General features: G+C 46.2%; 1 protein-coding gene across 1 annotated transcript in view; it reads left to right on the forward strand.

Annotated features, from left to right (window-relative positions):
* ATR (ATR serine/threonine kinase) overlaps nucleotides 1-27,301 on the forward strand; it is a 114,436-nt gene that overhangs the window by 78,619 nt on the left and 8,516 nt on the right. Inside the window, exons 33-42 of the mRNA XM_029064453.2 lie at nucleotides 168-347; nucleotides 2,596-2,755; nucleotides 4,184-4,363; nucleotides 5,840-5,982; nucleotides 6,384-6,481; nucleotides 6,844-7,076; nucleotides 13,549-13,683; nucleotides 17,055-17,255; nucleotides 19,100-19,243; nucleotides 22,397-22,547. Of these exons, the coding sequence (XP_028920286.1) occupies nucleotides 168-347; nucleotides 2,596-2,755; nucleotides 4,184-4,363; nucleotides 5,840-5,982; nucleotides 6,384-6,481; nucleotides 6,844-7,076; nucleotides 13,549-13,683; nucleotides 17,055-17,255; nucleotides 19,100-19,243; nucleotides 22,397-22,547 (1,625 nt within the window). The remainder of the gene's footprint in view (nucleotides 1-167; nucleotides 348-2,595; nucleotides 2,756-4,183; nucleotides 4,364-5,839; nucleotides 5,983-6,383; nucleotides 6,482-6,843; nucleotides 7,077-13,548; nucleotides 13,684-17,054; nucleotides 17,256-19,099; nucleotides 19,244-22,396; nucleotides 22,548-27,301) is intronic.

The following is a 27,301-nucleotide window of genomic DNA, read 5'->3' on the forward strand; positions in this document are numbered from 1 at the left end:
TTTTTTTCCACAGTGGAAGAGCAGTGTAATGAATTGGATTGAGTCAAGTTTTTTTATTATTTCACATCCAAAGGAAAATGCCTTTGCATAATTGGATTAATTCAAATGGCATCCTTCAGTGAACGAGACCGAGTTATTTCTAAATCGGCTTTCTCTCCCCACCTTAGGTTGCACATGCTCTGTGAATTAGAGCATAGCGTCAGACCCCTGCTCCAGCTATCTCACAGTGACAGTGACCCTGGAGATTCCCTGAACTGGTTGGCTCGTTTAGAGATGACCCAGAATTCATACAGAGCCAAGGAACCCATTTTGGCACTTCGGCGGGCTTTGTTAAGCCTCAACAAAGGGTGTGACGATCTTCTCATTTCGTGCTTGTGTTTCAGGGTTTATCCTTTATACTAATAATGCTGTGTCTAAGGGCCGTATTTAGGAAGTATCCCATCTGCATTTCTACACAGAGCTTCTTAACGGGGTTATAGCAGATCGACGAAACCAAACTCCTCATCTCTCCACCCGCTCCCTGTCCTCCCCATCACTGTCGACAGCATCATTATCCTTCCTGTCTGTCATTCCCTCCATCTTGGCGTTGTCCTCAACTCACCTATCAACCCACATATTCAATTTGTCACCAGATCCTGTCGGTTTTACCCTCCCGACATCCCTAAAGTCCCCCCTTTCTTCTCCATCCAAACTACTACTTCGCTGATCCAAGCGTTTATCCCGTCCTGCCTTGACTGCTGCATCAGCCTCCTCGCTGACATCCCCTGCCTTCTGTCTCTCCCTGCTCCAGCTAGGACTTCATTTTTCTAAAATAAGTTCAATCCGTAGCTCCCTAGTCCTCGGGAACCTCCAGTGGCAAACCATCCACCTCCACAAGAAGGAGAAGCTCCTTATCATTTGGTTTTAAAGCACTCCATCAGGTTGCCCCCTCCTACCTTACCTCCTGATTTTCTACAACCCAGCCTTCAAACTTTGCTCCTCTAACCCCAACTTACTCTCTGTATCTCAAGCTCTTCTCTCTCTCTGCTGATTCAGTGCCCCATCCTCCCTCTGGGCTGTATCTCCTTCGTATATGACCAGGGACCGCTCTTCCCACCTTCAAAGGCTTATTAAAATCAAATGTCCTCCAAGAGGCCCTCCCCGACTAAGCTCTCGTCCCCTCTGCTCCCTCTCCCTTCTGATTCGCCTGTGCACTTGGATCTGTAATCTGAAACTCACGATTTTCACTCCCCCCTCAGCCCCATAGCTCTTACGTACATTTCTGTAATTCATTTCCATATCTGTCTCCCTGTCTAGAAAAGCAGCGTGGTTTAGTGGAAAGAGTACGGGCTTAGGAGTCAGAGGTCGTGGGTTCTAATCCCGACTCTGTCACTTGTCTGCTGTGTGACCTTGGGCAAGGCACTTAACTTCTCTGGGCTTCAGTTACCTCATCTGTAAAAATGGGGATTTAAAAAAAAAAAATGTGAGCCCCACATGGGACAATCTGATTACCCTGTATCTACCCCAGTGCTTAGAACAGTGCTCAGCACATAGTAAGCGCTTAACAAATACTATAATTATTATTAGACTGTAAGCTCATGTGCTAGGAATGTGTCTCCCAACTCGATCAGTGGTATTTATTGAGCGCTTACTGTGTGCAGAGCACTGTTCTAAAAGTTTGGGGAGAGTACAGTACAAGAGAGCTAGCAGACACTTTCCTCGCCCATAATGATTTACAGTTTAGAGGATGAGCTTGGTTGTTATTAAACTCTATCAAGCACTTAGTAAAGTTCTCTGCACGCAGCAAGTGCTCGTTAAAAACCATAAATAGTTGAAATATGCTTGTCAGTTATATTCAATTCAGCGGAGGGGCCAATTCACCGGTGGGTCCTCCCTCCGAGCGGCCCCCTCAACCCCAGGGCCCCAACGTGTGTCCGGAGGCGGCGGCGGGAGCGGCCATGGCGGCCAGCCGGTACCGGGTCAGGAGGCATGGCCTAATGGATAGAGCTTGGGTATGGGAGTCAGAGGTCGTTGGGTTCTAATTCCGCCTCTACCACTTGTCAGCTGTGTGACTTTGGGCCAGTCACTTCACTTCTCTGTGCCTGTTACCTCATCTGTAAAATGGGGATTAAGTCTGGGAGCCCCATGTGGGACAACCTGATTGCCTAGTATCCATCTCAACACTTAGAACAATGCTTGGTTCATAGTAAGAGCTAAACAAATGCCATCATTATTATCGGGGCACCTCTTCAACTAGACTCTTTTCAGGGAGCCTCTGATAGGAGGTACAAGGTTGGGATGGAATGGAAGTTATAGCTGAGGGAACTAGGCATCATTCAATCATGGTATTTACCGAGCGTGCGCTGTACGCAGAGTCGTGTATTAAGTGCTTGAGAGGACGCAACAGAAACAAAAGACATGGTCCCTGTCCTCAAGGTGTTTCCAGTCTAATAAGGAGGACTGGTAGCCTAAATTACTCCTTGATAGTGGAGCAGGAGGAAGAACGAGGCCATACAGTAACGAAAATAGGTCAGGGTAGAATAAATAGATTCAGGCGAGTAGCAAGCAACCTTTGACTTATTCCAGCTGGTCTTTCTGTTTGGAACGTTCCTTTAGGCCTGATTACGGCGAGCTGGTCGGCGAATGCTGGCTGCAGAGCGCCCGGGTGGCCCGAAAGGCCGGACATCACCAGACAGCTTACAACGCTCTCCTGAATGCGGGGGAATCCCATCTGGCTGAACTGTATGTGGAAAGAGCCAAGTGGCTGTGGTCCAAGGTAAGACAGCAGGAAAACCACCGTCACAGGCAGCCAGGTAGGAAGTACCACTCTGCCCTGCGCATTGTAATGGCATTGGATGCTTCCGTCCATTCCTTCCTTCATTTACTCATTCAATCGTATTTATTGAGCACTTACTGTGTGCGGAGCACTGTACTAAGCACTTGGAAAGTACAATTGGGCAACAGATGGAGACAATCCCTACCCAACAACGGGCTTACAGTCTAGAAGGGGGAGACAGAGGACAAAACAAGTAGATAGGCATCAATAGCATCAAACAGGTCTTAACCTGAATGTGTCTAGACTGAGCTCGTTGTGGGGAGGGAATGTCTCTGTTTACTGCTATATTGCACTTTCCCAAGCACTCAATATAGTGCTCTGCAGCTTCCAGACAAGCATGGTGGAACACTTATGTAGATTCACCTTTGAACAGATGTACCAAGAGGACCAAACTATGAAGTGCAAACTGCCTGTGAGTCTCTCATCTCCCACTCCCTTCTGAGTCGCCCTGATTCACTCCCGGTGCTCTTCCCCTACCTCCCAGCCCCACAGCACTTATGAATATATCTGTCATTTTATTTATTTGTACTGATGTCTGTCTCCCCCGCTCTAGACTGTGAGCTCGTTGTGGGCAGGGATCGTCACTCTTTATTGTTGTATCATATTTTCCCAAGTGCCTAGGACAATACTGTGCACACAGTAAGCGCTTAATCAATAGGATTAAATAAATGAAGGATTGATCCTTCAGCTCATAAAGAGCCCTATCTTGAATGTAGTTGTGTGGGTGCTGTATGTGGATCGCCTTATAATAATAATAATAACAGCAGTTGTGGTATTTAAGTGCTTACTACCTGCCAGGCACTATACTAAGTGTTGGGATGAATACAAGCATATCAGGTTGCACAGTCCCTGTCCCGCATGGGGCTCACAACTTTAATCCCTGTTTTACAGAGGAGGTAACTGAGGCCCAGAGAAGTAGAGTGACTTGCCCAAGGCCACATAGCAGACAGATGATGGAGCCCAGGATTAGAACCCATGACCTTCTGACTCCCAAGCCCAGGCTCTCCCCACTACACCATGCTGTTGCTTTTATTGGCCAGAGACTTGCATTGTACTCAGGCCCACCCCCATCACGTCCACGTCTTTCCTAACCACTGCCCCCTTGTTATTGTTGGCAGCTGGAACAGAAGGGGCTCCAAAATTTCACATAGATCCATGTGTCTTTCTGAGGACAGATGGGTTTTATCACCCTAATCGCTCAGTCAGTCGTATTTGAGTGCTTACTGTGGGCAGAGCACTGCCCACTAAGCTATAGCAGACACATTCCCTGCCCCCATGAATTCATATACTCACATACCAAGGGCATCAAGCACCTCTGAGGACCACGGCATCTTGTTCTAAAGCCATTTTAAAATTGTCTTCTCTTAGGCCGAAGTTCATCAGGCCCTGATAGTTCTTCAGAAAGGAGTCGAACTATGCTTTCCGGAGAACGCAGCCCCTACCGACAGCAGGAATCTGCTGATCCACGGTCGAGCCATGCTGCTGGTGGGCCGTTTTATGGAAGAAACAGCCAACTTTGAAAGCAATGCAGTTATGAAAAAATATAAGGCAAGAACAATACTCAGCCTGGGATAGGAGCTGGAATTTTTTTTACAGTATCTTTAGCTTCGCTCTGATAAATCTGGATATTGAAGAACAGATTGCTTAGGATGATTTGCTAATGTATGGCAGTCCTATTCTAAAACCTTTTTACTCCTGGTTAGCCTCTGTCTTTAAATGATCTGTGGGTTCCAGGGACCAGCATCAGTTATCTTTATTGAGTGCTAATGGGTACTAGGCACTTGGGAGAGTGCAGTTGAGTCAGTAGACAGAATCCCTATTTTCAAGTAGATTGCAATCTAGAAGAGGAGCCACACTAAAAGAGCAATTTACATATAAGAGGAGGATGAAAAAAGGGATAGATGTATGAGTTAGCTCACCAGGATTAGAATGTGAAGACCCGTATTTAAATTCTGAGGTGATTCTGAGTACAAGAGGGCCCAGGTAACACAGAAGGGCTGAAGTGGTAGTTGCCGGAGGATGCAACTTCGAGAGATTAGAGGACATGTGATTTCAGAAGGCCTTTGAAACCGGAGAGATCTGTGGCCTGGCAGATTTGAAACGGGAGGGTGTTTTAGGGACGGGGGAGGTGTAGGGGTGAGCGAGAGGTTGCTGGCTGGGGAGAGGAGAGCAGGAGAGCTTGAGAGAAACAAAGGAGTATGAGCTCAGGTGCAATGGATAAGGAGGAGAAAGAGCTCACCGATCGATTGCCTAAAAGCCATTGTCAAGGGGTCTGTCGTGCACAGAGGAATGGGTAACCATTGGAGGTTTTTGAGGAGTAGGAAGAAGGATGCGGAAAAGGGGCAGCAGAGCGAAGGACTGACTAAAGAAAGGAGAGATTGGAGGCAGGAGGATCCATGAGGGGACCGATGCAGTAGTCAGGTCAGGACAAGTCAAGGCCTGGATCAGCCCTTGGGACAATTTGGGGGGAATGGAAGAGGCAGATCCTGGAAGTGTTGCGGAGGAAAAACTGACCGGTTCTGGCAACAGGATGAGTACGGGGGTGGGAAGAAAGGGAAGAGTCAAGGATAAAGCCAGGCTTGTGATCATGGGAGATTGGGAGGACGGCGGTGTTGTCAACTGTGATGGAAAATTATCTGTGCGTTAGCATGGATAACAGAAAGTAGGTTGGAAAGTGTCTCAGTTTTGACCCATCTAGACTCTCTGTGATGGTTATTACCAACACTACAAAAATATCTGTGTATCAACAATGTGTTAATCTCCTGTTATTGGATGTAACCACTTCATTAATAAGCCACTTCTCAGGGGAATCCCAAGAGAATTTTAGCCTAGGGTGTTGGAATGAAGTCTTACTGTCGGAGAAAAGCACGTTGTAGTTGTTTACGTCGTGAACTATTTTGGTTCCAAATTTTGGTGACTAGAAATTATGCATGTAATCTGTTGCTTTATTTTTCTTCAAACCCAGATTTTAAATATTTTTTTCTACGAAGCTCAACAGTCAACTAATTTTAACTTATTTCGTAGGATGTTACGTCCTGTTTGCCAGAATGGGAGGATGGGCACTTTTACCTTGCTAAATATTACGATAAACTGATGCCTATGGTAACTGATAACAAGATGGAAAAGCAGGGGGATCTGATTCGATATATTGTCCTTCATTTTGGAAGGTGAGGTGAAAGGCATGGTGTTTTCATTTGGGGAATCAGCAACTGCCTCGATAGTGAATCTGGGATTACAGAAGGGATCTCAATGGTTGTTGCAACCTCTGCCCCTACATAGTAGATATTTAAGAGGCCTACTGCACAGTTTTCAGTTACGGTCCTCCAATCTCAACCACCCCTCCCAGCTAGGGAAGGCATCTTTCTTGACCAAGTGGTTACGTTTCCTGCCCTTGTTGTGTTACCAGATGTGACCGTCAAGATGTTCCGCAAGGTGGAAGCAAACGAGACCCTCAGGCCAATAGAGCCAGGCTTCCCCCTTTGTACTGTCGCAACCCTCCTCCCCCACCTCCACCCCTTGTCGTATAACCAAAAAATCGTTGCACTAACTCGTGACTTTGTGATCATAGGTCTCTGCAGTTTGGAAACCAGTTTATCTATCAGTCGATGCCCAGAATGTTATCTCTGTGGCTTGATTTTGGTGCTAAAGCCTATGAATGGGAAAAAGGTACACGTTTTAATGTATTCTTTCAATTTTATAATCAGAAATAGTTGACCATTAGTTCTAAAAGGCTTGGTTCAAGACCTGGGATGACTGTGTACTATCTGCAGTTGAATTTGACAGTGGGGTGGAAGGAGAGAAAGTCAAATCATATGTGATTTTTCAAGTCATCACGATTTTAGTTTTGAAAGTACTGAAATTATGGGTGAAAATAATACTGGTGCTAAGAAGATAACTTAGAAAGATTATTCATTCAGTAGTATTTATCGAGTGCTTCCAATGTGCAGAGAATGTAGCTATTCAAATTTAAAACGAACTTCTCTTTCTGTAAGACGTGACCATGATTTATTTGTTGTTGTTTTTTCCAGCTGGTCGTTCTGATCGGATACAAATGAGAAACGAATTAGCTAAAATAAACAAAGTGATCACAGAACACACAAATCACTTGGCTCCTTATCAGTTTTTGACAGCTTTTTCTCAGTTGATATCAAGAATCTGTCACTCTCACAATGAAGTCTTCGTTGTTCTGATGGAGATTGTTGCCAAAGTGTTTCTGGCCTATCCTCAGCAGGCAATGTGGATGATGACAGCTGTATCTAAGGTAATTTCATAACTAAGCATCTGTTCATAAGGCTAAAACCGGTCATTCCCTTAGAGACAATTCTGAATGATATTCCTTTTTTGTTTGTGTCAAATAGGGGAAATTGCCGCTCATTTTTAAATGAAAGTACTTAGATTCTCTGGACTGTATTGCGGTGATAAAAAGATGAGACTAATTACTGCTTTAAAGTAATCTGAGGCCAACGGAATGTAATTTAACATTTGGGAAACATTGTGGGCTAGAGGAGACTACACGGGTCTGGGAGTCAGGCGGCCTGGGTTCTAATCTGCCACTTCCCTGGTCTGTCACTTGTCATGGGCAAGTCACTTACCTTTCTCTGTGCCCCACTTTCCTCATCTGTGTAATGAGGATGTGATACCTGTCCTCCCTCCCCTTTATATTGTGAGCCTCATGTGTCATAGGGACTCCGTTCAACCTTAATCTTTTATATCCATCCCAGCACTTTTTTCAAAAATGGTATTTAAGCACTTACTATATGCCAGGTACTGTACTAAGTAGATACAAGCCAATCAGATTGGATACCATCCCTATTCCACATGGGGCTCACAGTCTTTATCCCCATTTTGCAGATGAGGTAACTGAGGCACAGCAAAGTTAGGTAACCTGCCCAAGTTCACCCAGCGGATAAGCGACTCCGAGGCCCATGCTGACTCCTAGGCCACGCTGCTTTCTAATTCAGGGCTTGGCACCTAGTAAGGGCTTAACTGATGCCAGAAATATTATTACTGTTGTTGTTTGAATGTCCCAGGGCCACTTACTTTTTTAATCAATCAATCATATTTGTTGAGTGCTCACTGTGTGCAAAGCACTGTGCTAAACTCTTGGAAGAATACAGTATAACACAGTTGGCAGACATGATCCCTGCCCACATTGAGCCAGTCTAGAGGGGCTGGGGAGGCAGACATTAATTTAAATGAATACATTACAGATATTAATTCATTCAATCATATTTATTGCTTGCTTACTGTGTGCAGAGCACTGTACTCAGATATGTACATCAGTTCTGTCTTTGTTGATGTAGCTGGCACATTAACTGCTTTAACTGGAGTTTGGGAATCCCTTGAGCTATTCCAGCATATTCCCAGTGTATTATTAATTATGTATTTATATTAAGGTCTGTCTCGCCCTCCAGCCTGTAAGCTTGTTGTGGGCAGGGAATGAGGCTCCCAACTGTTTGTTCTCTTCCTAGCGCTTTGTACAGTGCTCTGCACTCTAATTGTAAGCTTATTTGGGGCAGGAAACGTGTTTGCCAGTTCTTTAGTATTGTACTCTCCCAAATGCTTACCACAGTGTTCGGCACATAAAAAGTGATCAATAAGTACCATTGATTGATTAATAATAATAATAATGATGTATTTGCTTAGCACTATGTGCCAAGCACCGTTCTAAGCACTGGGATAGATCCAAGGTAATCGGGTTGTCTCACGTGGAGCTCAGAGTCTTAATCCCCATTTTCCAGATGAGGTAACTGAGGCACAGAGAAGTGAAGTGGGTTGCCAAGGTCACACAGCAGACAAGTGATGATGATGTTGGTTTTTGTTAAGCACTTACTATGTGCCAAGCACCGTTGTAAGCGCTGGGGTAGATACAAGGTAATCAGGTTGTCCCACTTAGGGCTCACAGTCTTCATCCCCATTTTACAGATGAGGTAACTGAGACACAGAGAAGTTAAGTGACTTGCCCAAGGTCACAGAGCTGACAAGCGGCAGAGCCGGGATTAGAACCCATGACCTCTGACTCCCAAGCCCGGGCTCTTTCCACTGAGCCACGCTGCTTCTCCCAGGAGAAGATTGATTGATTCCCAGGAATGCACAGAGAAAACAGAAAACTTAGTAGGCGGCATTTGTCCCGACCAACACCTGCTCCACCCAGTCCCACTAATGCTGTCGATCGGCTAGGAGGGAAGGAGTCTGCTCCTCGAGGGTCCTCTCTCTTACCCTCACCACTGCACCCTGCTGCTGCTGCTGCTGCTGCTGCGGGAAACTAGAACTTCTCTTCCTTTCCCCACCAGCAACTTAGTACAGTGCTCTGCGCACATTAAGCGCTCAGTAAATACGATTGAGTGAACGACTGAACTTGAAGGAAGAGGAGCATCGTACAACTTTGCAGCTTCTGAGAGCCCAAGAAAGAGCCAGATATGTGGCTCAGGACTCAATCTCCCTCCCCCATCCTCCACCCACACTGCCCCCCAATATTACTAGAGAGTCCCTGATCATTTTGAAGCCCCTCCTCCAGCTGCCTTGAGACTGGAGACTCTTTTGAGCTGTGGGATTTACTGATGTCCTGGCCTGAACCCACAGCCCTAAACAGAGATTTGAATGGTGCTCCTGGGGGTTTTCTCTTAAAAACTATAGTGGCAGGGAGTCCCGTAGCTAAATATAGTTGCTGCACTGCTCTGGATCAATCAGTGGTGTTTATTGAGTGCTTACTGTGTGCTTTCTCTAGACTGTAAGCTCACTGTGGGCAGGGAATGTGTCTCTTTATTCATTCAATCTGACAACCGATGGTATTTATCGAGTGCTTACTATTTGCGGAGCACTGTAATAAGCACTGGGGTGAATACAGTACAACAGAATTAGCAGACATGTTCCCTGCCCACAGCGAGCTAGCAGTCTAGAGGAGGGTAGACGTAACATTGACGTATGTTAATATAAATCAATAATTTAAAATATACAACTTAAAAGTTAAGAAGTGCTGTGGGGTAAGCCCGCATGGGGCTTTCCTGCCGGGGTCCTTGCTTCTACAGCTTGTGAGGCCCAGCAGCTGTGTCCGCTTTCAGGGACGAGGGAATGTTTCCTTACCCTCGAAGAGACTGTTTAAGAGACCGATTAGACTGTAAGCCCGTCAATGGGCAGGGATTGTCTCTATCTGTTGCCGAATTGTACATTCCAAGCGCTTAGTACAGTGCTCTGCACATAGTAAGCGCTCAATAAATACTATTGAATGAATGAATGAGGGTGCCAGGGAATGTTGGGAGGATCAGAGAATCATTGAAGAGAAGGGACATCAATGGTCACTGGAAAAATATTAGAGCAGAGCACCCCAGACCCAAACGTAGGCTACTAGAGCTCCCATTTAGTAAAAGGCCAGCTCCCTCAGCTTTTACCAAACTTGGAATTTGAATAAATCCCTGCCATTTTAATAAAAGCCATGAGCTATATTAAAATGAAAGCATCTTTTAAAATCTGATTCGGTGGATGTTCCACTAGAAGCAGTTTGAACTGAAGCTTCAATCGGAGAGGAAGCAATCATGCTGAGGTATCTTAACTTTGACCCGGTTAAGACCGCACTTTAGAGTGATATTTCAGTATTGGCCTAATTCTCGAAAGTGCGGCCCCAAAATTGAGCGAGGTTAATAGAGCTGCGTAAGTCCTCCTCCAGGATTGTCAAAGGGTAAGTCATAGGTAATGCCAGTTCTCTGGTAAAGACTCACTTCATAATAGTATATATTCTGGTAAAGACTTGATCCTCATTACTTAAAACGTGACATCTGAAAAATATTAGCAAATTATCACTATGGTCTTTATTATGCATTTACTACGTGTCAAGCACTGTTCTAAGAGCTGGGGTAGATGCAAGCTAATCAGGTCGGACACAGTCCCGGTTTCACGGAGGACTCATAGTCTAAGTAGGAGCGAGATCAGGTATTAAATCCCCATTTTAGAAATGAGGATATTAAGTCCCAGGGAAGTTAAGTGACTTGCCCCAGGTCACACAACAGGCAGGTGGCAAATCCGGGAATAGAACCCACGTCTTCTGACTTCCAAGGCCCCTGCCCTTTCCAGTAGGCCACAGCTGCTCCCAAATGTTAAACGTAAATCGTTAAGAAAGGCAATAAGTGGTTTCAACTGGAGTTCTGTAGTATTTCAAAGTGGAAAATGTCTCTTTTGACCAAGGATTTAGTTCAGTGATCTGTGCACAGTAGCAGCTTAACCCTATGCTCACGTTCTCCCTCCCTCTTCGTTTCCAACTTCCCACCAGTCTCCCCACCTTCAAAACCCTTGTAAAATCACATCTCCTCCAGAAGGCCCTCCCTGATTAATCTCTCACCCCCCATCCTAATCAATTGAGAGTCAGTGATATTTATTGAGCACTTACTGCATGCAGAGCACTGTACTAAGCGCCTGAGAGAGAAGAATACAACAGAGTTGTTGTACATGTTCCCACCCCACCAGAAATTGACCGTCCAGAGGGGGAGACATTAAAATAAATTATTGATATGTTCCTGAGTACTGTGGGGTCGAGGGTGGGGTGCGGTGCTTTAAAGGGCACAGGTCAAAGTGTGTAGTCAACGGAGCAGGGAGAGGGAGTAGGGAAAATGAGAGCTTAGGGAAGACCTCTTGAGGAAATGTGATTTTAATAAGGTGGGGAGAGGCTTGGTCTGTTGTTCTAGGCCAGAGGGAGAACATGGGCAAGGGGCCGGTGGTGAGATAGATGAGATAGAGGTAGAGTGAGTAGATTGGCATTAAAGGGCAAAGTGTGTTTCCGAGTTACAGAAGGGAATTACTGAGCTAAGGGAAGAAGGGGTCAGCTGAGTGAGTGCCTTAATGCTGACATAAGGAGTTTCTTTTGACGTGGTGGTGGAAGGGCATCCACTGGAGGTTCTTGAGGAGGGGGAAACATGGGCTGAAAGTTGTTTTCAGAAAAATATTCCGGGTAGTAGAGTGAAGTATGGACTGGAGTGGGGAGAGACAGGAAGCAGGGAGGTCAGTGAGGAATCTAAGGCAGGATTCAAAACAGGACAGGATAAATGCTTGGATCAGTGGAGCAGCCGTGTGGATGGAGATGAAAGGGGGGACTTTAGCGACGTTGTGAAAGTAAGAATCAACAGGATTTGGTGACAGATTGAATATGCAGGTTGAATGAAAACGATGAGTTGAGGATAACGCCAAGATTATGGACTTGTAAGACAGGGAGGGTAGTGCTATTGTCTACGGTGATGGGAAAGTCACAGAGAGGATGGGTTTGCGTGGGAAGACACGTTCTGTTTTGGACATGTGAAGTTTGAGGCGTTGGCGGGTCATCCAAGTAGAGATATCCTGAAGGCAGAAGGAAATGCGAGGCTGCAGAGAAGGAGAGAGATCAGGCCGAAGAGGTGGATTTGGGAGTCATCCACGTACAGATGATAGTTGAAGCTGTGGGACCGAGTGAGTTCTCCAAGGGAGTAGGTGTAGTTGGAGAATAGAAGGGGATCCAGAACTGAGTCTTGAGGGACTCCAACAGGGGAGGAGGCAGAGGAGCCTGTGAAACAGATGGAGAATGACCGACCAGAGAGATAGGAGGAGAACCAGAAGAGAATAATATCAGTGAAGTCAAGGTTAGGTAATGTTTCCAGGAGCAGGGGGTAGTCCACAGTGTCAAAGGCAGTTGAGGAGGATTAGGATGAAGTAGAGGCTGTTGGATTTGATGAGAAGAAGGTAATTGGTGACCTCAGAGATGGCGGTTTCTTTGGAGCAAAGAGGGTAGAAGCTAGATGAGAGGTGGTCAAGGAGAGAATTGAAGGAGAGGAACTCGAGACAGTGGGTGTAGACAATTTGATCGAGGAATGTGGAGAAGCAAGGTAGGAGGGAGGTGGGTGATAACTGGAGAGAGCCGTGGGGTCACGGGAGGGTCTTTTTTAGGATAGGGGAGACGTGGACATGTGTGAAAGCAGTGGGGAAGCAGCCTGGAAAGTGAACGGTTGAAGTTGGAGTCCAGGGAGGGAAGAAGGGAGAGGGTGAGAGTTTTGATTACGTGCGAAGGAATGGGGTCGGATGCGCATGTGGAGGGGGAATATTTTGAGAGGAGATGGAAGATCCCTGGAGATACTGCCGGGAAAGACGGGAGAGTCGAAGGTGGGGAAGGAGGATTTATTTTGTTAATGAGGTGTACATCCCCTTGATTCTATTTATCTCGATAATGTCTTTTTGTTTTGTTCTGTTTTGCTCTGCTGTCTGTCTCCCCCAATTAGACTGTGAGCCCATCATTGGGCAGGGATTGTCTCTGTTGCCGAATTGTACATTCTAAGTGCTTAGTATAGTGGTCTGCACATAGTAAGCGCTCATTAAATACTACTGAATGAATGAGAGAGGGCTGAGAGGGGCAGGGGAGATTCTAAGTCCCCCTTTTCCTCAGCTCCTCCTCCCTTCCACGTCACCTCGACTTGCTCCCTTTGTTCTTCCCCCCTCCCCACTCCTTAGCACATATGTATATATGTATATATCTAAAAATCTATTTATTTATAGTGATGCCTGCATATATTCTTATACTCGGTTGCTTCCCTTACCTGTAACTTATTTTAACGTCTGTTTGTAAGCTCCCTGAGACCAGTGATTGTGTCCACTTACTCTGTTATACCCTACCATGTGCTTAGTACAGTGACGAATGCTTGTACATAAATAAATGTTATCGGTGGCAAATGCTAGGACATAAATTAGGTTTAATCAATATTAATTGTGTTCCATTTTCACAGTCATCTTATCCAATGCGGGTGAATAGATGCAAGGAAATCCTAAACAAAGCTATCCACATGAAAGAATCATTGGGGAAGTTTATTGGAGATGCAACTCGCCTGACAGATAAGCTTTTAGAACTATGTAACAAACAGGTACCCGCCAAAGTCTTCTTGCTACCACCTAGATGTTTGAGAATAATGACATGAAACCTATTAATACGGTCATATTTTAAGCATATGTCAGGTAGTGAAATTAAGATATTTTTGCTTTATGTTCATCTTACAGTAAAATTTCATGGCTTTTGGGATGGGAAACATTAATACAATTGTACTCCAGAGATACCTGAATTAAGCCCATGAAAAGTGCAAGTGATTGAAATGTTTCAAATTATAATGATAATTATAATAATTATGATATTTAAGTGCTTACTATGTGCCAAGCACTGTTCCAAGCACTAGGGTAGATACAAGGTAAGCGGGCTGTCCCACATTGGGCGGGGGGGGCCTTAGCATTTATCCCCATTTTACAGATGAGATAACTGAGGTCCAGAGAAGTTAAGTGACTTGCCCAAGATCACACAGCAGACAAGTGGCGGAGCCAGGATTAGAACCCACGCCCTTGGACTCCCAAGCCCGTGCTCTTGCCACTGAGCCACGCTGCCTCTCATTATGTAATTTATGTAAAGATGGTCTTTTTTTGTTTTCTTCCTTTAATTTTCAAAACTCTTGTTCTCAGAACATAATTTAATTGTAACTGTGCAGCATTCTCCTTGCTAGTCAAAGGTGCCGGCACTGATAATGGCATGAAGTTTTCCTTTAGGAGCGATTGTGGCTGATAATGCACTGTACATCACAAATTTGATTTGGTTCCTGTCGAGCTAATATATTTGCCGTTTGCAATATCTGGCACCAATTTCATGTTTGCTTTTAAAACCTTTGCTCAGAAAGGGCCTACCTTGATTACAGCTCGCTAGGCAAATTTTTCTGCTGCATTTGGCTCCCACTGTTCACTTGGTATACTGCATTCTTAGAGCCTTTTCTCTCTCCTTGCGTTTGGTTTCCCCATTTCACTTCACTATAGAGGAATCTTTGGTTATCCATTCTACATCCCCTCCCCACCCTGCAAATTCACATTGAGGTGAACATTGCTTGTCAGCTGTGTGACTTTGGGCAAGTCACTTCACTTCTCTTTGCTTCAGTTACCTCATCTGTAAAACGGGGATTGAGACTGTGAGCCCCACGTGGGACAACCTGATCACCTTGCATCTACCCCAGTGGTTAGAACAGTCTCGGCACATAGTAAGCGCTTAACAAATAATATTATTATTTTTATTATTATTATTATTATTATTATTGCTCCAGAGAAGCAGCATGGTTTAGTGGGAAGAGCCCGGGCCTGGGAGTCAGAGGGACCTGAGTTCTAATCCTGGCTCTGCTGGGTGATCTTGAGCGTGTCATTTCACTTGTCTGTGCATCAGTTCCTTATCTATAAAATGGGGATTAAAACTTAATCTGAGTCCCATGTGGGGCATGGATTGTGTCCAACCTGATTCGCTTGTATCTACCCCAGAACTTGGTACAGTGCCAGGCACATAGTAAGCACTTAACAAGTACCAAAAAAAAAATAGGAGTAGCCCTGACCTCATTTCTATTGTTTGTGTTCCTCCCTTGCTGCTTGGTATTGAGTATGATGCCTAGATGACACAAATGAAACTGCTCAATAATAATAGTGATAATTATGGTATTTAAGTGCTTACTGTGTGCCAGGCACTGTTGTAAGCGCTGCGGTGGATACAAGCAGTCCCTGTCCCACGTGGGGCTCACAGTCTCAATCCCCATTTTACAGAAGAGGTCACTGAGGCCCAGAGAAGTGAAGTGACTTGCCCAAGGTCACACAGCAGACAAGTGGCAGAGCTGGGAGTAGAACCTATGACCCTATGATTCCCAGACCCAGGCTCTATCTGCTATGACACGCTGCTTCTCAAGGAACCAGAGAGGGTATTTGTAATGAGTCTGGATCTCATGGAAGCAGAGAAGCAGCATGGCTCAGTGGAAAGAGGACGGGCTTGGGAGTCAGAGGTCATGGGTTCGAATCCCAGCTCTGCCACTTGTCAGCTGTGTGACTGTGGGCAAGTCACTTAACTTCTCTGTGCCTCAGTTCCCTCATCTGTAAAATGGGGATTAACTGTGAGCCTCACGTGGGACAACCTGATTACCCTGTATCTACCCCAGCGTTTAGAACAGTGCTCGGCACATAGTAAAGCGCTTAACAAATACCAACATTATTATTATTATTATGGCCATTAAGAACGTTGGATCAGCTAGGTAGACCTTCAGTTTGGCCAGAAGCTTGATGCCAACCTCTTTTCTGACAGTCTCCCAAAGAATGTGCTGCATTTCCCTCTACCCCTAAATTGTTGCTCTCTCTTCTCATTCCCCTATCCCTGTGTTCCGTCTTTCTCTCCCCCATTTCTTTCCCAAAGCAGATTGCAACTTCGGCGCTGCTCCCTTTCTGTAGCTTTTGTACCTCTGCAAATGTAGCAACTCCCTGAGGGGAAACAGTGAGGCAGCTTCACAAAAGGGGAGACAGAAACACCAATCAGCCTTCTGCCCGAGGGAGCTAGAAGGTTGTTCCTGCCTCTGCTTCCAGGTGCTCAAGTGGCCCTTGGGATCCTGAAGTTGGACATTTATTTTTTATGGTATTTGTTGAACACTTATTTTGTGCCAGCTACTGTACTAAGCGCTGGAGTAGATACAAGGTCATCAGGTTGGACACAGTCCCTGTCCTACACGGGGCTCACAGTCTTAATCCCCATTTTTCAGATGAGGTCCCTGAGGCACAGAGAAGTGAAGTGGCTTGCCCTGGTCACACAGACAGCGGCTGAGCAGGAGTTAGAACTCAGGTCCTTCTAAATCCCAGGTCCATACTCTTGTCCATAGGCCACGCTGCTTCTCCTTTTCTAGGGAAAAGGAGGTCATCTTTCTTCCCCCATCCTCACGCTCCTAGAGTTTGGCTCGAACCTAGCATTCTAGCCTCCTAAGAACACTCCCTCTTTGTCGGTGTTTACCATTTGCTATTTTCCCATCCCAGCGTGATTCTGGCTCTTCCCACTTGTGCCACTCATAAAAGACATTCGTCTCCCCACCCACCTAGTGTCAGCCCAAACAGAGGAGCTGTGTCTTTGTGCTTGTTTGTTTACAGGTTCAGTTTTACTTAGAAGGAAGTGCAAAGTCAGTAGGTTGAAGCATTCTGGAACCGTACTCTTTCTGATACTTTACATCTGAATTTATTTTACACAGATTTTCATTGAACTGTCTTTCATTCATTCACTCATTCATTCATTCAATTGTCTTTGCCCCGAACACATCCCTGAGGTAAACAGCAGGGACCTCTAATGCAAAGCAGCGGTGATGGAAGTGTAAATTTGATTTTGTGGCTCATTTTAGAAGACCGTTTTGAGACTCAAAGTAGAAACCAAACTCTAAGGATGAAGACATAAAAGAAACACTTCTCGATCTCCTAGGTTGACGGTAACAGCTCCACGTTGAGCATGAGTGTCCACTTCAGAATGCTTAAGAAGCTTGTAGAAGAAAAGACTTTCAGTGAAATCCTCATTCCTCTGCAGTCAGTAATGATACCGACTCTCCCGTCAACCTCCGGCACCCACACCAACCACGACCCATTCCCGGGGCTCTGGGCCTACATCGCAGGCTTCGATGATGTGGTAAATCTCTGCTTCCGGGTGATTGTGTTATCTCAAAACTATTTGAGCAGCCTATTGATGGAGTGACCTTTTCTTCACGACCAGGGAGTTGAGTGAGAGAGATACAGTGGGCTAGAACACGGAACATAGTAAGAGTTGATCGTGCCCACGGTCGAGATTTAAAATAATGGTATATGTTAAGCGCTTACTATGTGCCAAGCACTGTTCTAAGCGCTGAGGTAGATACAAGATAATCGGGTTGTCCCACGTGGGGCTCCCAGTCTCAATCCCCATTTTACAGATGAGGGAACTGAGGCACAGAGAAGTGAAGCGGCTTGCCCGAGATCACACGGCGGACAAGTGGCGGAGCCGGGATTAGAACCCACGTCCTCCGACTCCCAAGCCCCTGCTCTTTCCACTAAGCCACGCTGCTTCTCAGATTGAATGGGAAAGCTGTTACGAGACCGACCGGAGCTGCCTCCGAAGTCAAGTCGGTCGTTTTTATCGAGCACTTACCTTGTGCAGAACACTGTACTAAGTGCTTGGGGGAGAACAATATAACAGACACAGTCCCTCCCCACAACGAGCTCACAGTCTAGAGATGCTTAAGTCCAAAGCTTTGCCAGCCCTTGTATTTGCCGTGGGCCTAATAACAGCGGTTGGCACATAGTAAGCGTTTGAGAAACGCCATAATTATTATAATGCCTCTGGTAGGTGTAACGCCGTCCGTCGGGGCAGGAGGACAACTCATCTCTCCCACTGCAAAGATGGAGGGAGGAGCCCTCTCACACTGTGGCCAGAGGGGACATCTGAAGTGGCAGGAGGGGTTCAGGCTTGCTGCCTTGGGCAGGCATCACTCATTCATTCAGTAGTATTTCTCGAGCCCTTACTATGTGCAGAGCACTGTACTAAGCACTTGGAATGTACAATTCGGCAAGAGATAGAGACAGTCCCTGCCCAATAACGGGCTCACACCACACCTGTGCCTTCTGCCGTCGCCCAGGTTGCTGTTGCCACACTGGGCAGCCAGCGAGAGGGGCGGAGCATGCTAAGTTAAAGGCTGCTACTGACCAGAAGGTGCAGTTTCCAATTTGACCAGGGCCAAGCGATAAGTGTTTTTCACAGTTGTGGATCTCGGCTCTTCTGTGATCAGCAGGGAGCGAAGGCCAGGTGGCGAGTGGAGCAGTGTAGTGAGAGTTAGATAAGCTGGGGGCCGTGGCAGAAGTGGCGCGAGGAGGTCCAGGGGAGTCGTGGCGGTTGGGGTGATGGCGGTGGGCGGGTGGTAACCAGGGCGGCGGTCCCGTTGGTAGAAGCAGCCGGAGGTGATGAAAGGAAAAGCCACAGAGACAGTAATGGGAGAGAGAAGGAGCTGGCTGCTGGGAGCCGGGGTCCCCACAGCCAGCTTTCTCCCCAGCCCAGACTGAGACCTTGCCGATTGATTATCAGAAACTTCTGGGCCTACGTAGGCATGTCTGACTAGTCTATATCATGCAGAGTTAACAGTGTAGGTGAAGACAGGAGAGGATGCTATCGAAAGGGAAAGCATCCTGACTTCCCGGTGGGTGTAGAGGAAAGGAAAAGGGTAAAGAGAACCCTGCTTCATGACAGGTTTGCTTTAGCTGTTCTAGCGCTGCCTCGGATGCTGGCCGATATCGCGAGTGAATGAGTGACTGAGCCCTAAATGGAGCTGCAAGAACTAGGGATTTTAAAGTAGGGGGCTTTGCACCTTTTTGTACCCCAAGATTGACTGGGTCCCGAGACCCATTATTCCGTGGCTCCAGTCAAAATGGAAGAGTACCTCCTGTTCTTTGTCATTATTCCATCCTGAACGGCTGCAGGTTTGTTTAAAATGAATGTCCTTTCAGGTGGAAATTCTGCCATCTCTTCAGAAACCAAAGAAGATTTCTCTGAAAGGCTCCGACGGAAAATTCTACATCATGATGTGTAAACCAAAAGATGACCTCAGGAAGGACTGTAGACTCATGGAGTTTAACTCCTTGATTAACAAGGTTTGAAGATGATTCGTCAATCTTCTCTTCTCCTCTTCCCTCTCAAAAAGCTAGTGATAATAATAATATCTGTGGTATTTATGCATTTACTCTGTGCTAAATTCTGGGGGTAGGTACAGAAAAATCAGGTCCCCCGTAGGGCTCAGTCTAAGTAGAAGGGAGAGCAGGTATTGAATCCCTGTTTTTTAGATGAGGGGACTGAGGTACAGAGAAATCGGTGACTTGCTCAAGGTCACACAACAGATTATGGAGGGGCCAGGATTAGAACCCTGGCCCTCAACCTCTCAGGCCTGTGCTCTTTGTACTAGGCCACAGATAGCCCTCATGAAGAGGGAAAGAGAATTTAGAAAAAATAGCAGTGGGTACGAGCAGAAGGCACTTACCGATCCACAGACGCTCTTCTCCTGGATTTGCTGAGGGTACATGGATTCCCTGGAGAGGAAATTCTGCACCTCCTCACTCTGCTCACTCTTCTCCAGGTCCAGCCTTACCCTCCCAGCCCCACAGCACTTACGTGCATATCTGTAATTTTATTTGTTTTGATATCTGTCTCCCCACTTTAGACTGTAAGCTTGTTGTGGGCAGGGAATGTCATTGTTTATTGTTGTGTTGTACTTTCCCAAGCGCTTAGTACAGTGCTGTGGACACAGTAAGCATTTAGTAAATACGATTGAATAAACACGAGTGGAACCATACTGTCGGCTGTCTATGTGGGAACGGGGCCTAAAGCTCCACGGTAGTTGTGCATGCCACACATGGGCACAGGTGGTGGAGAACATGTGTCTGATTATTGTTGGACTCTCCCAAGGGCTTAGCACAGTGCTCTGCACACAGTAAGCACTCAATACGATTGACCGACTGAGAACATGGGGCTTCGGTTTTCTCCGGCTCCACCTCAACCCCTTGCCTAGCCCCACTGGGCCACGTGCAGGACGCTTACACATCCACAGGGTGAACAGAGCTCGGGGAGAATTCTCATGGATTTTAGGGCAGAATTCCTTTTCCACTTCTGAACGAAATCCTTTGTGTCTCATTGGCTTACTCAGGTTGGTCGTTTGAGGAGCTGAGATGAAATTTCGCCAGGTATAAAAAAAGAGGGAGCTTGGCTGAAATTTCAGTATCAGCTGATTTTCTCATCCTGGGCAAGATATTCAACCTTTCTCTACTTTCCCCATCTGTAAGATAGGAAAAGTACATAATTACTCTCTCACAGGAGGACATGGACATTAAGGGACTAATATCTATGAATCTCACTAGGAGGTAAAGCAACTTTGATTCCCTGTATATCAGTGGATTTTTGGCTTCTGGTACGTTCCCTTAAGCCTTGGGAAACTATCATCATGACTAAGTATAAAACTTAAGGGAATGTAAAACTGTATTGCTGTTTGTTACAGGCTCATTTTTTTTTCCTGACTCATTTCATTGAAGATAACATTAAGATCCAGGTAAAGAAATAGGTGAAATTTGGCATTAGTTGTGGTTTATCAGAACCGTTCTTAGCATGTGCCCATGAGAATTTTTTTTTTAAATCTAATCTCCCAAGTAATATAACTGTTACTTCAGTTGTCATTTTGGAGGATGTTTCTGGGACTGAACTGGGTGCAGGATCCTCTAGCCTGGAAGGAGGTAACCTTGACAGTTGCTGGAAGGAGAGGAGGAGAGGAGGAAGGAGTAGGAGAATGGGACTGAAAATCCCAACCATGAGAATCAGCATGGCCTAATGGTTAGAGCGCGGGCCTGGGAGTCAGAAGGACCTGGGTTCTAATCCAGGCTCCGCCACTTGTCTGCTGCATGTCTTGGGGTGAGTCGCTTAACTTCACTGCGCTTCAGTTGCCTCGTCTGTAAAGTGTGGATTAAGACTGTGAGTCCCTTGTGGGACATGGACTGTACCCAACCTGATTAGCCTGTGCCTACCCCAGCGCTTAGTAGAGTGCCTGGTGTATAGTAAGTGTTTAACAAATACCACTAAAAGAAAAAAAGCCCGAATACTAGCAGCTCTCCATTACTGAGAGGGTGGGTGAATGAGAGAGTGGCTTAGGAGAGACAGTGGCTGAAGAAACAGCGCTCATGAAGAATTACTCCTCTTTGGTTGTCAAAAGGGGCTAGGGGGTGGTCAGACCTGTCTGTCCATCAGTCCTGAGCGGAACATGGATTCCCCCCAACCCTAGCCTAGTCTATACAGGAGCTGGAACTCCCTGCGTGGAGAATGGAGATGAGAAATGTCCTACCTAAACCACCCCACAGTTATAGGGACATAGAGTTGTCAGCTTCCTCGGAGTCTCTCTAATCAATTCAGCTATAAAATGTTCCATGGAACTTTTGCCATCATCTCAATCACTGGTATTTATTGAGCATTTACAGTGTTCAGAGCACTGTAGTAAGGGCATAGGAGAGTACAGTAGAAAAGAGTTGGCAGACACATTCCCTGCTCGTAAGGCGCTTACAATCCAGAGGGGGAGACAGACATTATTATAAATAATTCAGAATATATAACTTATAGACATGTACATCTACCATCTTCCAAGATCATTCTTTCCAGGTTTCTGGAAGTCATGACCTGTTTTCAGTTCTGGCGTCACCATTATCAGTTGAACGCTAACGATAGTGGAATTGTGAGAGTTAGCCGGCTTTACATCTCACTGGCCAATTCTCCAGCTCAGGGTGGAAATAATGAGGGCTGTGGTCAGAATCTCAAGAGTAATCAATCAATCGTATTTATTGAGCGTTTACTGTGTGCCGGGCACTGTACTAAGCACTTGGGAGAGTGCAACACAGCAATATAACCCACATTCCCTGCCTACAGTGAGTTTACTGTCTAGATGGGGAGTAGCCAGCAATCATTCATTTAGGTATATGGCAGCAAGCGTCTGTAGATCTTCACATAAAGACATTGGGTAAGGTCTGACTAAAAGAGGTGACAGCAGATCTTATACTTTCATTGCTAATTTCCTGATCTTCCATTTTGAAGCATTTATTTTCCCCCATTACCCTTTCACTGATGTTCCTTTTAGTGAAAAAGAAGAGAAGTTACATATATATATGTATTTCAAATGGCATATAAAAACACGTAACTGAATTTGAGAGGAATAAGAAAAGCAAAATATAGGTGAAAATTATGATTTCATTTCTGTGGTTTTTGCTCTTTCTTTCCAGTGCTTGCGCAAGGATGCAGAGTCTCGAAGAAGAGAGCTGCATATCCGAACCTATGCAGTTATCCCCCTGAATGATGAATGTGGGATTATTGAATGGGTCAACAATACTGCTGGCTTGCGACCTATCCTGACCAAACTCTACAAGGAGAAAGGTTAGAAGTCTCTCCTGTTCGTGGGAGAGGTTAAAGTAAATGTGAAAAGGCATCATCATCGTCATCAATGGTATTTCTTGAGAGTTTATTGTATGCAGAGCACTGGGCTAAGCTCTTGGGAAAATACAGTATAACAGAGTTGGCAGACATGCTCCCTTACCACAATGAATTTACAGTCTAGAGGGGCTAGGGCTTTCAGAGGATCTACTAGATTGGAGAGCCTCTTTAGAACAATAAATAGAGAAGCAGCATGGCCCTGGTGGTGGATGGAGGATAGAACACAGGCCTGGGAGTCAGAAGGACCTGGATATTAATCCCAGCTCCACCACTTGTCTGCTCTGTGACCTTGGGTAAGTCACTTCACTTCTCTGGGCCTCAGTTACTTCATCTGTAAAATGGGGATTAAGACTATCAGCCCTATGTGGGACAGGGACAATGTCCAACCTGATTAACTTGCATCTCCCCCAGTGCCTGGCACATAGTAGGTGTTTAACAAATACCATTTTAAAAGAATCACTAGATAGACTCATCAGTAACAATTATTAACTGTACTGAGCGCTTGGACGAGTACGATATAACAGTATAGCAGAGTTGGTAGGCACATTCTTTTCCCATAACGAACGTATCACCTGGCGGGAGAGATATCTGTATACTTAAATAAATTGGGGACATGTACGTAAGTGCTGCGGGGCTGCGGGAGAGTAAAGGGAGCAAATCAGGTGACGCAGAAGGGAGTGGGAAAAGAGGAAATGAGAGCTTACTCAGGGAAGGCCTCTCGGAGGAGATGTGCTTTAAAAGGCTTTGAAGCGGGGGAGAGTCATTGATTGTTGGATATGAAGAGGGAGGGCGTTCCAGGCCAGAGGCAGGACGTAGGCAAGAGGTCAATAGGGAAGGAGATGAGATCGAGGTACAGTGAGTAGGTTGGCATTAGAGGAGCCAAGTCTGCAGGCTGGATTGCAGTAGGAGAGTAGCGAGGTGAGGTAGGAGAGGGCAAGATGGTGGAGTGCTGTAAAGCCAGTGGCGAGGAGTTCCTGTTTGATGCGGAGGTGGATGGGCAACCAGTGGAGGTTATTGAAGAATGGGAAGACGGGGACTGAGCGTTTTTATAGCGAAACGATCCGGGCAGCAGAGTGAAGTATGGACCGAGGTGGGGAGAAACAGGAGGCGGGAAGGTCGGCAAGGAGGCTGATGCGGTAATCAAGGCAGGATAGGATGAGTGTTTGGATTAATGAGGTAACAGTCAAGGTGGGACCGACAGGATTTAGTGACGGATTGGGTACGTGGGCTGAATGAGAGAGATGAGTCAAGGATAATGACAAGGTTATGGGCTTGTGAGACAGGAAGGATGGTGGTGCTGTCTACAGTCATGTCTGTTTTAGACATATTAGGTCTGAGGTAGTGGCATCATATTCAAGTAGAGTTGTCTTGGAAGCAGGAGGAAATGTGAGACTGCAGAGAGGGAGAGAGATAAGGGCTGGAGTTGTAGATTCGGGTATCACCCGCACAAGTGGTAGATGAAGCCTCAGCATGGTTTAGTGGATAGAGCAGGGGCCCGGGAGTCAGAAGGACCTGGGTCCTAATCCCGGCTCTTCCAGATTAAAAGCTGTCCATCACCTTGCCCCCTCCTACGTCACCTCTCTTCTCTCCTTCTACATCCCAGTCCGCACACTCCGCTTCTCTGGTGCTAACCTCACTGTGCCTCGTTCTCATCTATCCTGCCGTCAACCCCTGGCCCACTTCCTACCTCTGGCCTGGAATGGCCACCCTCCTCAAATCTGCCAAACAATCACACTTCCCCCTTTCAAAGCCCTACTGAAGGCTCACCCCCTCCAGGAGGCCTTGCCAGGCCAAGCCCCCCTTTTCCTCACCTCCCCCTCCTCCTCCCCATAACCCCGATTTGCTCCCTTTGCTCCACCCGCCCCCGCCCCACAGCACTTTTAAATATGTGTACATATCTATAATTCTATTTATTTATATTAATGCCTGTTTACTTATTTTGATGTGTATATAGCTATAATTCTATTTATGCTATTGATGCCTGTTTACTTGTTTTCATGTGTGTTTCCCCCCTTCTAGACTGTGAGCCCATTGTGGGGGGGGGGATTGTCTCTCTGCTGCCGAATTGTACTTTCCAAGCTCTTAGTACAGTGTTCTGCACGCAGTAAACGTTCATTAAATATGATTGAATGAATGAATGAAATGAGTGACAGTGTCAAAGACAGCTGAGAGGTCGAGGAGGATCAGGATGGAGCAGAGGACATTGGATTTGATTAGAAGGAAATTGTTTGAGAGGACGGTTACTGGAAAGTGAAGGGGACGGAAGCCAGGTTGCCAGGGGGCAGTCAAGGAGATAATCGGAGGAGACGAACTTGAGACAGTGGGTGTAGACAACTCGGTCAAGGGAGTTTGGAGAAAAGTGGTTGGAGGCAGATGGGGAGATAACTGGAGGAGTGTTTTTAGGATAGGGGAGACACGAGCATGTTGGAAAGCAGTGGGTAAGAAGCCACTGGAGAGCAGACAGATGAAGAAGGAGTTTAGGGAGGGAAGAAGAGGAGGCAAGTGCTTCAAAAAGGTGTGAAGGGATGGGGTCGGATGCACAGGTGAAAGTAGGGGACTCAGTAAACTCATCCAAAATAATTGAGCAGCAGAGCTTTTGAAAAAACCCACTGCCTTTTCAGCAGGGATTAGACCTAAGAAAATGTACTGAGCTGTGTGTCACTACTCCCGTGTTCTAACTCAATCCTGGGGTGTGTCATTCATTCACTGTCGTGTTTATTGAGCCCTTACTATTTGCAGAGCACTGTACTCTTGGAATGCGGCAACAGATAGAGACAATCCCTGCCCAACAGTGGGCTCGCCGTCTAAATGGGGGAGACAGACAACAAAACAAAACAAGCAGTCAGGCATCAGTAATGGTATTTGTTAAATAACTATGTTCTAAGCACTGGGGTAGATACAAAGTATTGAGGTTGTCCCACATGGGACTCACAGTCTTAATCCCCATTTTACAGATGAGGTAGCTGAGGCACAGAGAAGTGAAGTGACTTGCCTAAGGTCACACAGCTGACAAGTAGAGCCGGGATTAGAACCCATGACCTCTGTCTCCCAAGTCCATGCTCTTACCACTAAGCCACGCTGCTCAGGTCCCCCCGTGGCGCTGCGGAGAGGGGCATTTCAGGCAGACTCTATGGCTCTTGGGCCCGAGGGTCTTCAGGAGGGCAGATTGAGGCCACCTCCTCCCTCTATGACTCCCAGGCTTCGCACCTCCCCCCGACCCAGGGTTTCAATCCACTTAGGAGGAGCCACTGAGGCTCTGATGTGAACAGGATTGAAGGAAAGAAAAATGCCCCATTTTGGGTTGTTTTTTTTTCCAGAGGCCTTTGTACCCCTTTTTACATGGGATGCATTTAGAAGTCAACTGGAGTAACTCATTTTCATTTTCCAGCAATTGATCACTGACTCCCTGATTGATTTAAGCTTGTTTTATAGAAAAATCAATAATAAGAATTCTGGTATTTCTTTTGCTCTTACTATGTGCCCGACACTGTACTAAGCGCTGGCTGGATACATCAAATGGGGTTGGACACAGTCCCTGTTGCACATGGGACTCACGGTCTCAATCCCCATATGACAGATGAGGGAACTGAGACCCAGAGAAGTGACTTCCCCAAGGTCACACAGCAGACAAGCGGCGGAGCCAGGATTAGAACCCATGACCTTCTGACTCCCAGGCCCGGGCTCTATCCACTACGCCATGCTACCTCCCAATCAAGAAAATCATTTTGCCGATCACCTCTTTCTCTGAAATTGGGCCAATTAACCTCTGATTGCATAAAAAGTTTAGTTTCCTTAATTTAATTCTTCCCTGGTCCATTTTTTACACCAGTGTAGAATTTAAGTTTAGGGTGTTAGGGCTTGGGAAGCAGCATGGCCTAGTGGGTAGAGCACAGGCTTGGGAGTCAGAAGGACTGGGTTTTAAACCCTACTCTATCACATGTCTACAGTGTGACCTTGGGCAAGTCTCTGTGTGTTAGTGACCTTATCTGTAAATAGGGATTAAGTCCTACTCCCCCCTACTTAGACTGCCCCATATGGGACAAGGGACTCTAGACAATCTAATTAATTTATATCTACCCCAGGGCTTAAACCAGTACTTGACGAGTAGCGCAGACCATAATAATAATAACTACCATAATAATCCTTAATTATTACTGGGGCTTATTTCACAAATCACTTATGCTCATTATCTGATGTCTTTTTGTAAGGGACAGGTATTAATGCCAATGAACTGTGAAACAGCCTGCCCCTGTGGATAGAGCATGGGCTTGCCAGTCAGGACCTGGGTTCGAATCTAGGCTCCTCCAGCCGCTAGTCTGCTGTGGGACCCTGGGCAAGTAACTTAATTTCTCTGGGCCTCAGTTACATCATCTGTAAATGGGGCTGAAAACTGTGAGCCCCCTATGGGACATGGAGTGAGCGTGAGCCCTGTGTGGGACATGGCGTGCGTCCAATCTCATTACCTTGAATGTACCCCAGTGCTTAGGACAGTGGAAAGAGTTTGGGCTTGGGAGCCAGAGGTCGTGGGTTCGAATTCCAGCTCTGCCACTTGTCAGCTGGGTGACTGGGCAAGTCACTTCACTTCTTGGTGCCTCAGTGACCTCATCGCTAAAATGGGGATGAAGACTGTGAGCCCCACGTGGGACGACCTGATGACCCTCTGTCTACCCCAGCTCTTAGAACAGTGCTCTGTACAT

Source organism: Ornithorhynchus anatinus, chromosome 1, assembly GCF_004115215.2.
Source record: "Ornithorhynchus anatinus isolate Pmale09 chromosome 1, mOrnAna1.pri.v4, whole genome shotgun sequence".
Classification (NCBI taxonomy): domain Eukaryota; kingdom Metazoa; phylum Chordata; class Mammalia; order Monotremata; family Ornithorhynchidae; genus Ornithorhynchus; species Ornithorhynchus anatinus.